This window comes from Malus sylvestris, chromosome 2 (genome assembly GCF_916048215.2).
Source record: "Malus sylvestris chromosome 2, drMalSylv7.2, whole genome shotgun sequence".
NCBI classification, from domain to species: Eukaryota; Viridiplantae; Streptophyta; class Magnoliopsida; order Rosales; family Rosaceae; genus Malus; species Malus sylvestris.
The window spans coordinates 8,500,086-8,513,413 of record NC_062261.1 but is presented as its reverse complement, the minus strand read 5'-3'; the positions used below and the strand labels follow the sequence as shown (position 1 = coordinate 8,513,413).

Here is a 13,328-nt window from a genome sequence, read left to right as displayed (position 1 = left end):
CCATAGAGTACAATTACTTAGAGAATAGGTAACAAAAGAGTGCAATCAGAATTAATTATAATGCTTAGTACATAACCAGGAAAAGACCCTACATTTATTTAGATATGTTAGAATCCGCCAGAGTTTCCTCATATGCCACGGATAATTCAGCTATCTAAGACATGGAGGGGCGAAAAATAAAAAGGTTAGTGGGCACAAAAACAAAGGTTTATAAAACACATTTATTTTCCGAACATACTAATCCCTCGCTGTAAAACATGTATAGTTTCTAGAAAAATCATACTATGTATAAGTATGAAAACAACAGTAAATAAAAATAATGCCATAACTATCTCACTAATAATAATAATGTTAGAAATAGGCCAAACTACGATATCATAACAATAGCATAATGAAAACAGGTTGCTCATCAATCTACGCTAGCACACGAGTTCATGCATATAGTTTCTGACATGAAGAGGACTGTGGTGCAATATATAAGTACGCTATAGTGTTACAATCACGTAAAGACAAACGATAATCGCGGTCACCTACGAGTCGGAGTTGCCTAATACAACTTGTAAGACAGGACTGACACTTACTTGGATCCAAGGCGAGCGTGCAATGTAGAGGTGAACATATATGTGAAAGACTAGCCTTGGCCCCGGGTGAGCACTAACATCGGAGTGCAGCAATGATGAGCAGACTACATAAATATTAACATGTTATAACCATTCAATAATTCTAGTCAACAATACAACCTTGCATGTGTATCCCATAAGGTTGTTTTAGTGTTCCATAGCATTATAACGTTTCTTATAACATTCTTTAATCATGGCATAATCATGGCGTAATAGGCGTAATATCAATCTAAAAACAACAGTGGCATGATATGCATAAATCCATTCAAAAGCATTTGTGGAAACTATAAAGTTTATATATAATATATATGAAAACAAATGTCCACTCACTGATACGTGGTCGGATTGTAGCATCCTAACCTCGCTTGACCTCGTACGTCATTTGGATAATTTTCACCTATATGTGAAATAACTAAACTAATAAATTAAATATGACATATTAAAAAAGGCTAGGCAAATCTCTCATACTTTGCTCAAACAGAAGGTTTAAATATACGAAAATGATCTACACGATGACACGAACCCGCACGTGTCAACCACTCGCAGGCTAGCCCACAAACACACGTGCCCCCATGCACAAGTCAGTGGCTAACATACATCAGGAATATTTAGACTTGACGGAATATTCCGTTAAACAATTAACAGAGTTTAACGGCGTTACCTGATGCCGTTAGAATATTCCGTCAACTTTGATGGAATATTCGTCGTCTTCTCCGGTGGACCTTCGTCAGTCGCCGCCGTCCGCCACCGTATACCAGATCATTGAGCAAGTTGGTGAAGTTGCTTATCGACTTTATCTACCCCCTAGAGTTGTTGAGAGTGCATAATATGTTCCACATGTTGATAATACAGAGATACGTCTCTGATATGTCACATGTGATTCCTCTTCAGTCGTTAAAGATTAATCCAAATTTGACTAAAGATTAATCCAGATTTGACTTATGATGAGGTTCCAGTGACGATTATTGACTAGAAAGACAAAGTTCTTAGGAACAAGATCGTTTGTATAGTGAAAGTCTTATGCAGAAACCACTATGTTGAGGAAACTACTTGGGAGATAGAGGAATGTATATGAAATCTTTATCCATGCTTGTGCTTTGATTATGATCTGTAGTAGTGTTGAAATTTCGAGGATGAAATTTTCTTAAGAGGGATAGATTGTGATGACCCGTCCCTATTTTCTATGTAATTTCTCCCCGGCAGTGTAAATTGACATTTATACCCTTGTTGGTAAAGTGACGTGGATGTATTATTCAACGTTTATTTTATTTTTCCTAGTCTTAATTAAATAGTACTCGTCGTTACGATCGCGTGAGCACGAGGTAGACTCGAATTGGAGCTGTAACGAAAAAGTTATGCTCAGTCAAAGTACATTAACTGCGGGGTAAAATTGTACATGGGTGCATGTTAATTATTCAGTGTTGGAAACACTGTTTTTGGTAAGGGGATAGATTTTTTGAGTACTTTTACGGTGCAAATATGAAAAACCTTATCTTCTCTTCTTTTTAAATTGAACCTGTGTCCCCCATTTCACTCACAACCAATCATTTTCCTTCATTTCACCATTCACCAATCAACATCTCTCCACAATTCCCTCACCAACCAGAGAACCCACTCCTCACACCTCTCCCATAATCAAAGATTGCTCCCTCATTCTCTCTTTCTTCTCATTTTCTCTCACCGAAACTCTCATTTTCCCTGCAACCTTCTAAAACGATGTCAAAACTTCATAAATCGAACTCCAAATCACCTTCATCATGTTCCTCTCATCATCACGAATCCAGTCGTACCAACTGATCACGAAATGGATGAGTTTTAACCTGTCAATGCGGAAGGTTGGTCTGACTAGGTGAGTTTTCCCTCCGACGAGTTTCAGGCTGAGTTACAAGGTTTTAGGATGTGGGGAAGCTTTTACACAACTCCCTAGGGTCCCTAGACTAAGTTTGGAGTCGAGTCGACGTCGAAACAAGCGAGTTTGAGAAGTTGAGTTTTAGGCCGAAACTTTCGAGGCATTTTCATGCCTCTTCCCATCCATCTTTGGACCTCCAAAAGGTATAGACTTGTTCTACTCCTCAAGAGCTTCATTTCCATATAAATTTCATAAAAAAATGGTTGAGAAATGAGCAAGTTATGAAGATTTGAATTTTTCCCCAGAAACAGGCGAAGTTATTTAGTTCCTGGCGAAACCAGACCTTCATTGGTCGCCACCGTTTGGTTTCGCTGGGAACTGGAAAACTTCGCCGATTTCTGGGGAAAAATTCAAATCTTCATAACTTGTTCATTTCTCAACCATTTTTTTATGAAATTTATATGGAAATGAAGCTTTTGAGGAGTAGAACAAGTCTATACCTTTTGGAAGTCCAAAGATGGACGAGAAGAGGCTTGAAAATGCTTCGAAAGTCTCGCCCTAAAACTCAACTCCTCGAACTCGCTTGTTTCGACGTCGACTTGATTCCAAACTTAGTCTAGAGATCTTAGGGAGTTGTGTAGAAGCTTCCCCATGTCCTAAAATCTTGTAACTCAGCCTGAAACTTGTCGGAGGGAAAACTCACGAAGTCGGACCTTCCGAGTTGATGGGTTAAAACTCGTCATTTTGTGATCGGTTGGTATGACTGGATTTGTGATGATGAGAGGAACACGATGAATGTGATATGGAGTTCGATTTGTAAAGTTTTGACGTCATTCTAGAGGGTTGTAGGGAAATGGAGAGTTTCGGTGACAGAGAATGAGAAGAGAGAGACTGAGAGAGCGAGGGAGTAGTCTGTGATTGGGGGAGAGGTGTGAGGCGTGGGTTCTCTGATTGGTGAGGGAATTGTGGACAAATGTTGATTGGTGAAGAGTGAAATGATGGAAAATGATTGGTTGTGAGTGAAATGGGGGACACATGTCCAATTTAAAAAGAAGAGAAGATAGGGCTTTTCAGATTTGCATTGTAAAAGTACTCAAAAAATCTATCCCCTTGTTAAAAACAGTGTTTCCCACATTGAATAATTAACACGCACGCATCTACAATTCTACTTGCTATTAATGTACTTTGACTGAGCGTAATTTTTTCGTTACAACTCCGATTCGGGTCTAACTCGCGCTCACGCGATCGTAACGACGAGTACTATTTAATTACGCTACTAGGAAAAATAAAATAAACGCTGAATAATACATCCACGTCACTTTGCCAACAAGGACATAAATATCAATTTACACATTCAGGGAGAAATTACATAGATCATATCAGCTCTAAATTTCTTTCAAAAAATACTTAAACGCTAAATTGAGAGAATGATTTTATAGATCAAGTTCAGTGTCACAACAACATAATCTAATGACTTAATTAATGGTCTTAGAGAGTCAAAGATTGTATTGAGGTTATGAACATTTTCCAGGTCATGCATTCAAGTAGTCCTCCCAATATCGCTTCGATGGAAAACATTTGTGGTGTGAGTGAGATATACATAAAAAAAAAAGGACATTAACAAAAGATGAGTATATAAAAAATCAAAAGACTTGGGAAATAGCCGAAATATTCAAATTTCAAGACTTTATTTTAAACCCACTACCTCTCAAATTAAATTTTAAACCGTCTCCTTCTTAGAATATTGCTTGTACTGGAAAAAAAAAAAAAATCTCAAACTTCAAATGATAAATCTGTCATCATCTAATCAATACAGGATCGCTATGTCCTCAATTGCATCCGTTCAACAATTAAGAAAGTAAATAAGTTCTCAATCACTTTAGCTACTTTATTAAAGTTTTAAAACATACATCAGTTTGCTTGAAAAAAAAGTAAAGAGTGAACTTGTTCGTAGCCCTACACAGTAACGGTCGAACCGGAGACTGTAAAATAAACCGCTTGAAGCCGCCGCTCGTATATCTCCCCACGCGGCAGTCCCCGCGCTCCCAAACCAAACTTTACAGTCTGTGTCCGCCTTCCAGTTCACTCCACCGCCTCCTTCCTCCTAATAAAAACAACACCGTCGCACGTCTCAGGGAGGCCGAGACATGTTGCAGAACAAGTCATTCGTCAAGAGAACCAGAGGCGGCAAAATCACCAAGGTCCCAAAACCAAAAGACCCCAACTTTTCCTCTTTGCGCTGCTGTTTTTCCAATTCAGGGTTTAAGCTAAATGGGGTTTTCGATTTCGTTGTGCTTCGATTTTCAGGTCGTCAGAGAGCACTATCTCCGGCACGACATATACTGCGGAGCTCCGGTATGCAAAGTTTGCGATACGTCCGGAGCTCGATTGAGCCCTACCGCTTCCACCATTCTCATCTTTGATACCAATGTCGTCCTTCATCAGGTTACAGTTCGTGTCAAGTTCCTTTTTATTTTTTTTATTTTTTATAATTTTATAAAATTTGTTTTCGAATTGCGAATGAATGAACGAATGATTCGAGCTGTGTTGGTGGTGTTTACAGATTGATTTGATTGAGAATCCGGCGATCGAGGACGTGGTTGTTCTTTCGATTGTGCTGGAAGAGGTTAAAAACAGGAACTTGTCTGTTTACAATAGAGTTAGAGCTCTGTGCAGCAATTCTCTGAGGAATTTTTTCGTCTTTTCGAATGAACATCACAAGTAGGTTATGAAAATTCTACTTATTTATGTTAAAATGTGGGAATGTGCTCATTATAGATAGGTTGCTTTTGATATTGTCGATTTTAGGCGCTTATTTTGATTTTTGTTGATTGCTGCCATGTTCAGGGATACATATGTTACGGACATGAGCGGAGAAAGTAAAAATGATCGAAATGATAGAGGTTTGCGGTTGTTGTGATTATGCAATTTAATTCTTCGTGATATGCTTGGTGTTTAGTACTTGTTCTTTTTTTGTGTCTATGTTACTTGCCAACGCTGTCCAATACTAGTGTCCGCTTGATGGTTATGGATTTTGGTTTGTTGTGTGGTATGTATCTGTTAATTTCCTACTCTTTTCTCACTTAAGAAATTGTTGTTCAGCAATTCGGGTGGCTGCTCAGTGGTATCAAAGTCATCTTGCTGGCTCAGCTAAGGTTTTACTTATAACCAATGATAAGGAGAATAAGAGGAAGGCTATTGAAGAGGGAATTTCTGCAGAGACAGGTCTGTATATGTTTGCTATCCAAGTCTTTTTTTTTAACAGCATTTCTTATGTTTCAGACCTGCCCTACAAGTTTAACATCCACATAATTGATTGTTTTCAGTTTTACATCATTTTGACAGAAATTTAACGGAATTACCCACTTGGAAACTATTTTCTTGTCCTCAGTTGAATCGTATGTGAGGTCATTGAGTCGGCCAGATTTGCTTGACCTGCTCGTGCAGCCTGCATCAGAAGATGTAAAGATGGAGGACGTTGAAGATTTGAGACCATCGAAAAGGAAAGTCGTCTACTCAGAGGTATTGCGACTGACTCTGCATTCATGCGTTTTGATGTTGTTATCGGTTTTATGAACCAAATTGGTTCTTACCAGTTTCTTTTTCTCTTTAATTTTTCAGCATAAGCCCATGTCTGAAATTACTTCCGGTTTGCATTGTGGCATATACCATCAAGGAAAACTTCGAGTTAATCGTTACAACCCATTTGAAGCATATGTTGGAAGTGAGAGCATTGGTGATGAAATTATAATCTATGGACGTACAAACATGAATAGGGCTTTTGATGGTGATATAGTGGCAGTTGAGCTTCTGCCTCAAGATCAATGGCATGAGGAAAAATCTATAGCACTAGCAGATGAAGGTACGGTAATGAATATGAACGATACATAAGCATATAAATGTAATTTGATGAAGGTCGGTCTTGGTTGGAAACTATAAGTTTGAGTTCATGTTTTAAGGTAGATTTTAGGTCTTAGTTATAAATTAGTTTGTAGTTACATTTTTTCGGGTAGAAGGCTGAAAACATATCTCTCTCTCTCTCTCTCTCTATCTCTCCCTCTCTCTCTCTCTCTCTCTCTCTATATATATATATACACACACACACTCAGGCATTCTTTTCTTCTCATTTAATTCTCTTAATTGGTATATTTTGTACTAACTTGCAGAGGATGAGCAAGAAGAAGATGTCCATCTGGTTCCAGGCAGTGCTGATGATGCTCCTAGGACTAAAGCTCCACATGGTTCTGCCGGAGTAACAGAATCTGTCCCAAATCGACCATCTGGCCGTGTCATTGGTATTATAAAGCGGAATTGGCATTCGTAAGTCGACTTCATTGGTTTCATGAATCATTTTTGTCTCGCTGACAGAAGTGGTCTCTGATTTTGTTATTATTTGGCTGAAATATGTTTCTTCATTTAAGTAGGTAACAAAAATGTGTGATCTTTTAGCATATCTGTGAATATGCTAGTGATTGTTGTGCTCTATTAACATCCCACTCTTACCAGGATGTTTGTAGATTCTCATACACTTCAATTTCCACTGGCAGATGATGGTTTTTGTGAAGATATTTTCTGGTTATTGGTTCTGTTATCTGATAGAAATTGATATTCATGCAGTTATTGTGGATCTTTGGAGCCCATGGCTAAGCCTGCAGGTGGTGGTGGTATTGCCCATGCTTTATTTGTCTCAAAAGATCGTAGGATTCCGAAGATTCGAATTCAAACTCGACAGCTTGAGAATCTGCTGGACAAGAGAATTACCGTGGCAGTTGATTCATGGGACCCTTTGTCTCGATATCCTTCTGGCCATTATGTACGAACCATAGGAGTAATAGGTGATAAAGATACTGAAACTGAGGTAGGTTGGAAGGGGTTCAATTGTTTGCATTTATTTGGTTGAACATCCATCTTTTAGTTTCCTACAGTGCATAGTTTTTCTATTTTTCTTCCCCCCCAAAAAAAAAACCTAAAGTTATTGTATGCTATTTGAACATCCAATCAATTGAACTTTAGATGGCTCATGGCAGTGACACTAATTTGTTTTTTTGGATGTTGCAGGTGGTCTTGATTGAGAATGATATAAATACAAGACCATTTTCTTCTCAAGTTCTAGCATGCCTGCCGCCGCTACCATGGTTTGTGTCTTCTGAAGATTTGGCAAATCCTATTAGACAGGATTTGCGACAATTGCGTGTCTTTAGTGTTGATCCTCCTGGTATATGACACGTATATTAATTCTTTCTATATTTGTTGTTCTCCCTCTTTCTGCTTTCTTATTAGTTTTGCTGTTTTCTGTGGTATAATTTTTTTATTTAGTTAAATATTAAGATATCCTACTTTAATTCTTGTTTCTGCAGGATGCAAGGATATAGATGATGCATTGCACTGTACAGCTCTTCCAAATGGAAATTACGAAGTTGGAGTCCGTATCCTTAACCTCATGACATTTATCAATAATTGATGTTGCATGTGTAACTGAAATGTATGGTTGATCTGTACATTGTGAATAAAGCGTGTTCATTTATCTGTGTGTTGTCGGGATAACACAATCTGAAAGAAGAGATGTTTTCTGACAGTTCAGATGATAAAAAGTTGAGTTTTTTATTTTTTCAGAATATATTGCTAATTAGCATTAGTTCAGACTTGTCTGCTGCTTTCTATCCTTCCTACTTCTGTTTGGTGCATTAATTATTTTATCATTTCCAAATGTTTGTCTTTAGGAGGATACTTCATTGTATTTGTGTTATACATGCCTTATTCTGTCACCTCTACAAGGGTTCCAAGCGATTTTTTTTTTTAAAAGTATAACATGAGTACACTACAAGTACAAGCTGTATCTTTAATGACTTTAACTAGATATTGCTGATGTAACAAATTTTGTACACTCGGGAACTCCTCTTGATGATGAGGCTTCACAAAGAGGCACATCGGTCTACCTTGTTGAACGGCGCATTGACATGCTTCCAAAACCTCTGACAGAAGGTCACTTTTTAATTTTTAATATTTCTGTAATGAGTGTTGTATCCTATATAGAGAAATGCTAGCAACCTTCTCACTTCTCCTCAGGCCACGTGTACTCCACTAGCACTCGAAAACTAAAATTTTAACTATATTAAACTCCCACTAATTTTCTTCCTTTGTTAATATAATTAAAATTTTAGTTTGTCAACCAAAAAGTAATTAAATTTTTAGTTTTGCGTGCTAGTTGAATACAAATGGCATGAGTAGAAGTGAGAAGGTTGAAATGAGAAGGTGAGTGAGAAGGTTGCTAGCACTCCCCTCCTATATAATGTGATTGAATTTTCTGTGATTTAAAGATATAATTCTTCTTATGCAGATATATGTTCTCTTCGAGCTGATGTGGAAAGGCTAGCCTTTTCTGTCATTTGGGTATATGATCTCTCACTAACTAGTCATATGAGACATTTTTTCTTCTATCTGCATCCTTGCACACACACCACACATGCATCTATTATAGTTTTTAGATAATACCATTTTATATTCGACTGATACATAGGATAGGACTAACCTATGTCAGAGTATGTTCTTTCCTTTTTGAATTGGTATATAAGTGTTTACCTGAATTTCAGGAAATGACAGCTGAAGCTGAGATTATTTCTGCAAGATACACCAAAAGTGTTATTAAATCGTGTGCAGCATTATCTTACATTGAAGCTCAAGCGAGGATGGATGATAGGTACATTTTGTACTTCAGCTTAGTTACCTTCCTTAAAAATAAATTCATTCACTTAACTGTTTGTGTTCACAGGATACTCTCGTCGTTTTAATTGTAACAACTTTTTAAACCTTAGTAAGCTTTACTAGTTACAGTAATAAGAGATTTGTACCCGGTATGTTCTTGCTACATGAACATTGTGTCCTTCACTTAGATATGCGTCCACCTGTTACGTTTCGATCTAAATATTGCATATACATGCGGTTATGATGTATAAAAATGCCGATATTTTTCTATACTTCTCTAGGCATCATATTTTGCGATGATATGACACGTCCATGATATGTAAAAGTAAGATTTGTAATTGTAAGATGGATATGATAGAAGTGAGTCGATTTAAACAATTAAAACAAAGTGAGTTGTATGGGATGGAGTCTCTGCAGAATGTGCCCATCGGGCTGGGAATGGTCTGACAAATAAATAGCCTGAATGGCTCACTCGTAATGTGTTGGGTTGAGCTTGAGCCTCGTCTTCTGAATCCTGGATGGTGAGAAGTGTGCAAGTGCTATACCGCTTAGTGAATGAAGAGAGAAAAAACTCTAGGATGGATTTTAAACTTGCACCAATGGTTTAATCTTTTCACCAGCATGGATTTTTGTAACTTGGTCCCTTCAGGGTTGATCGCTTTCCTGTGTCCACTATAGAAGTTTCTTTTATCTTTGAATTTCTATAATAAAGTTTTCTTATTACTTTTATATTACTGCAGTCGGTTGATGGATCCATTAACTACAGATTTAAGAAACATGAACTCTTTAGCAAAGGTATGCACATGTGGGCTCTTCTTCGTTGGTTGTAAATTCATTAGTTAAATAGTTTTAATGTGCCATCATACTTTCTTGACTTCTCTGACCTCTGAACATTATGCGTTTTCTACAGATAATGAGGGCAAGGCGTATTGAGAGAGGAGCCTTAACTCTTGCATCTGCTGAAGTCAAATTTGAAATTGACACTGAGACTCATGATCCTCTTGATATCGGTATGTAGTTTGAATGGCAAGTTTTCTTGTCCAACATATTAAATTTTGATTGATGGTAATCTGACTCTAAATTTTGAACTTTAATTCTACTTGCACTGACAATATCAGTTATACCGTTGCTTAATCCACTATAATAATTACCTTATTTCATGGAATTGATTGCTTTGTGCTGCTTCATGTAGGCATAATATTGATTTTATAGTTGGTGAAGCATGTATCATATTCTTCTTATGTTTGGTATTTTGGGTTGGAAGTTCTCAGCACCTGGGTGGGTTTCATTAAAACATGATCTGCTTATTTCTTGTAGAGTTATTTAATTCTTATGGCTCTTTGGTTATCTGTTCAGATTTTCATTTTTCTTAAAATATTTACTCAGGAGGAGAGAAATGACTGATTCCCTATCTTGCATTCATGTATCCATCTTAGAGAAAACTTGTCTAAAATCACTGCATGAATTGTTTCTGCAGGTATGTACCAGATACGTGAAGCAAACCAAATGGTGGAGGAGTTTATGCTTGCCGCTAATGTTTCAGTTGCTGAGAAGATTCTTAAACATTTCCCTCTATGTTCACTATTGAGGTAAGTTGATGGACTTTTCTTCAACAATTTTCTTGGTCTCATGTGATTTCCTGGAATGACGTTCTGGTTGTCTTTTGCTTAAAATTAAGGCTATAAAGTGGCACAGCGATCTATTAGGGTTGGTTAAGTTGAAATGTATCAATTTGTGGTAAAACGTAGTTCTCTTATGTATTGTTGTATCTTTTTTTTTTCTTAAAGTATCTGGCTGTGGAAGGATGGTGCATAGCTGCCTTGACACTCTGTCGCCTCTCTTTTTTGGTCATTTATTTTGTGTGTGCAGGCGCCACCCTACTCCGACCAGAGAGATGCTTGAACCGCTGTTGCGTACAGCTGCTGCTATTGGTCTCAACTTGGATGTCTCATCATCAAAAGCACTAGCTGATTCACTTGACTCTGCTGTGGTATGTGTTTGTTAACTTTGTTCGTATATGTTATTAGAATGAGACTGATGGTCCCAAGTTATGTAAATTTTTGCTTAATTATTTTATTCTCTCTTAATAAAAGCAAATTTAAATCTTTTTAAGGGTGATGATCCGTACTTCAACAAGCTTATTCGTATACTGGCTACGAGATGCATGACCCAGGTAATTTAACTTGAATGGTTGAATGAAGTTGAAATTACTTTGAAGGACAACTTTCTAAACTTTTGGATTTACCCTGTATTTGCAATCTTAGGCTGTTTACTTCTGTAGTGGGGATCTCAGCCCTCCGGAATATCTTCATTATGGGCTTGCAGCGCTTCTATACACTCATTTCACCTCTCCTATTAGGAGATATGCAGGTTAGTGTCAGTTTTAGCCATGTAGTTCTTGGTGATCTTGTCGAATTATTGTTGTTTGACTCGACCACTTTCCTTCCCTGCAGATGTCATAGTACACAGGTTGCTTGCTGCATCTCTGGGGATATACAAGCTTCCAACTGTATTCCAAGACGGACCCCGACTCACAAGCATTGCTGACAGTATGAAACCCCTTTCGCTATTTGATGTAGTTCGATAAATGATCAAATCTTAGTATTATCCATGTGGCTAGCCGACATTCACCTCTCCCAGACCCTGCGTAAAGCGGGAGCCTTGTGCACTGGGTACGACCTTTTTTATAACTAATATTAGAGTAAGAATGTTGGCTCCTTACCCCAGAAGCTGATAACAAGTTGGTGTGTTTCCAAATATTTCTGTTTCTTTTTTACTAATTTCAGTGCTAACTTGCACATCAACATATATCAAATTTTCAAGCTTTTAAGGAGCTAAATTGTTCAGCTACTCGGTTTATAATTCAAGATTGCATATGTGCTCATTCTGTATAGTTCGCTGTAAAGAAATTTTTTCTTTCCTATTGCTCTTCTAAGCCAAGACTAAATAATTTATATTCATATCTTCTATGCACTAAGCAATTTATTATTAACTTTTTTTTCGATTTGTACATATTGAGCTCTAAGAGTGTTGCTTCACTTATTTCTGCTACAGATTTAAATTATCGGCATAGGAATGCCCAGATGGCAAGTCGGGCCTCAGTGGAGCTCCATACTCTCATTTTTTTCAAAAAACGGTATGATCTGTTGTCTGTCTGCCTCTGTCTTGCTTCTCCTTCCCCTCTCCGTGTCTCTCTTTGATACTGATGCATTTCATTCATGTAGGCCAACGGACACAGAGGCAAGAATAGTCAGAATAAGATCCAATGGATTTTTCGTATTTGTGCCCAAGTACGTTTTCTAACCTCATAAGTAATTCAATTAATTTTTATGAGTGTTGGGCATATGCGTGCAAGTATTTTGAGGGTGTTTTCAATAGAACTTGCTGTCTCCTGTTCTTGTGCTTGATGGCAAATTGGTTGACCTTTTATCTTCCGGATGCTTGACTCAAATATTCTGAAATGGACCTAGGAGTTAAGTTATGGAGATGGTTTATATTATTAAACTCTTTCTTTTTCAACCCTTTTCAGGTACGGCATAGAAGGGCCGGTGTACTTGACACCAAGGGGTGAGAAGGGAGGCGGAGAATGGTATGTGGATGAGCAACAACAGAAGATTAGAAAAATGGACGGTAGCATTTCATACAGCGTTCTGCAGACAGTGTTTATTCATATGGAGATTGTGGAACCCCAGCCCAACAGGCCAAAACTCCAACTATCGCTAGTGTAGACCAGCAACTTTGCCTCTCCCCAGTACCCTCCTCTAAGACGAGAGAAAAGTGTCTGGAACGGTGGCGTGAGCCAGGAGATTGGTTCTAACCATCTTGGGCGGTGAAGATATGTCATAGGACACACACAGAAATATTGTATAGCTTCATTTAGTATAGTTTGTGTACTGCTTGAACTTACGGTGTGATAGTTTTGGTATTCGAGTGTCGAGCAGAGAGATTACAAGCAGTCTGCAGACGGGGATGCCCCGTGAAACAGTGGTGTGTTTTATGCAGAAAATTGTCATTCAAGAGGTTTAATCACAATGTTTTCTTGAAGTTTAATGTAATTACAATTTAGGTGGCATGTCGGGTTGGGCTGGAGCCTGGAGGGAATGATTGGAAAAAGCAAGGAGGAATATAAATTCATGGGAGGAATATGGGATGTTTGA

General features: G+C 37.8%; 1 protein-coding gene across 3 annotated transcripts; it reads left to right on the top strand.

Annotated features, from left to right (window-relative positions):
* The first annotated feature begins 4,399 nt into the window (after positions 1-4,399).
* LOC126609080 (exosome complex exonuclease RRP44 homolog A-like) lies at positions 4,400-13,243 on the top strand. 3 transcript variants are annotated; one of them, XM_050277100.1, is made up of 24 exons: positions 4,400-4,670; positions 4,777-4,914; positions 5,033-5,190; positions 5,317-5,372; positions 5,572-5,694; positions 5,861-5,991; positions 6,091-6,331; positions 6,636-6,789; positions 7,087-7,327; positions 7,528-7,684; positions 7,827-7,895; positions 8,326-8,451; positions 8,807-8,859; positions 9,060-9,166; positions 9,912-9,966; positions 10,082-10,181; positions 10,649-10,760; positions 11,041-11,161; positions 11,285-11,344; positions 11,436-11,541; positions 11,625-11,720; positions 12,226-12,314; positions 12,402-12,461; positions 12,701-13,243. In XM_050277100.1, the coding sequence occupies exons 1-24, from the start codon at positions 4,617-4,619 to the stop codon at positions 12,740-12,742; spliced, it is 2,649 nt and encodes an 882-aa protein (XP_050133057.1). In that variant the 5' UTR covers positions 4,400-4,616; the 3' UTR covers positions 12,743-13,243. The 3 variants fall into 3 exon arrangements, with proteins under 3 accessions (XP_050133057.1, XP_050133055.1, XP_050133060.1); XM_050277098.1 differs by having other exon boundaries at positions 4,402-4,670; positions 12,226-12,307; positions 12,396-12,461; XM_050277103.1 differs by lacking the exons at positions 4,400-4,670; positions 4,777-4,914 and having other exon boundaries at positions 5,098-5,190; positions 5,815-5,991; positions 12,226-12,307; positions 12,396-12,461.
* The last annotated feature ends 85 nt before the right edge of the window (positions 13,244-13,328 follow it).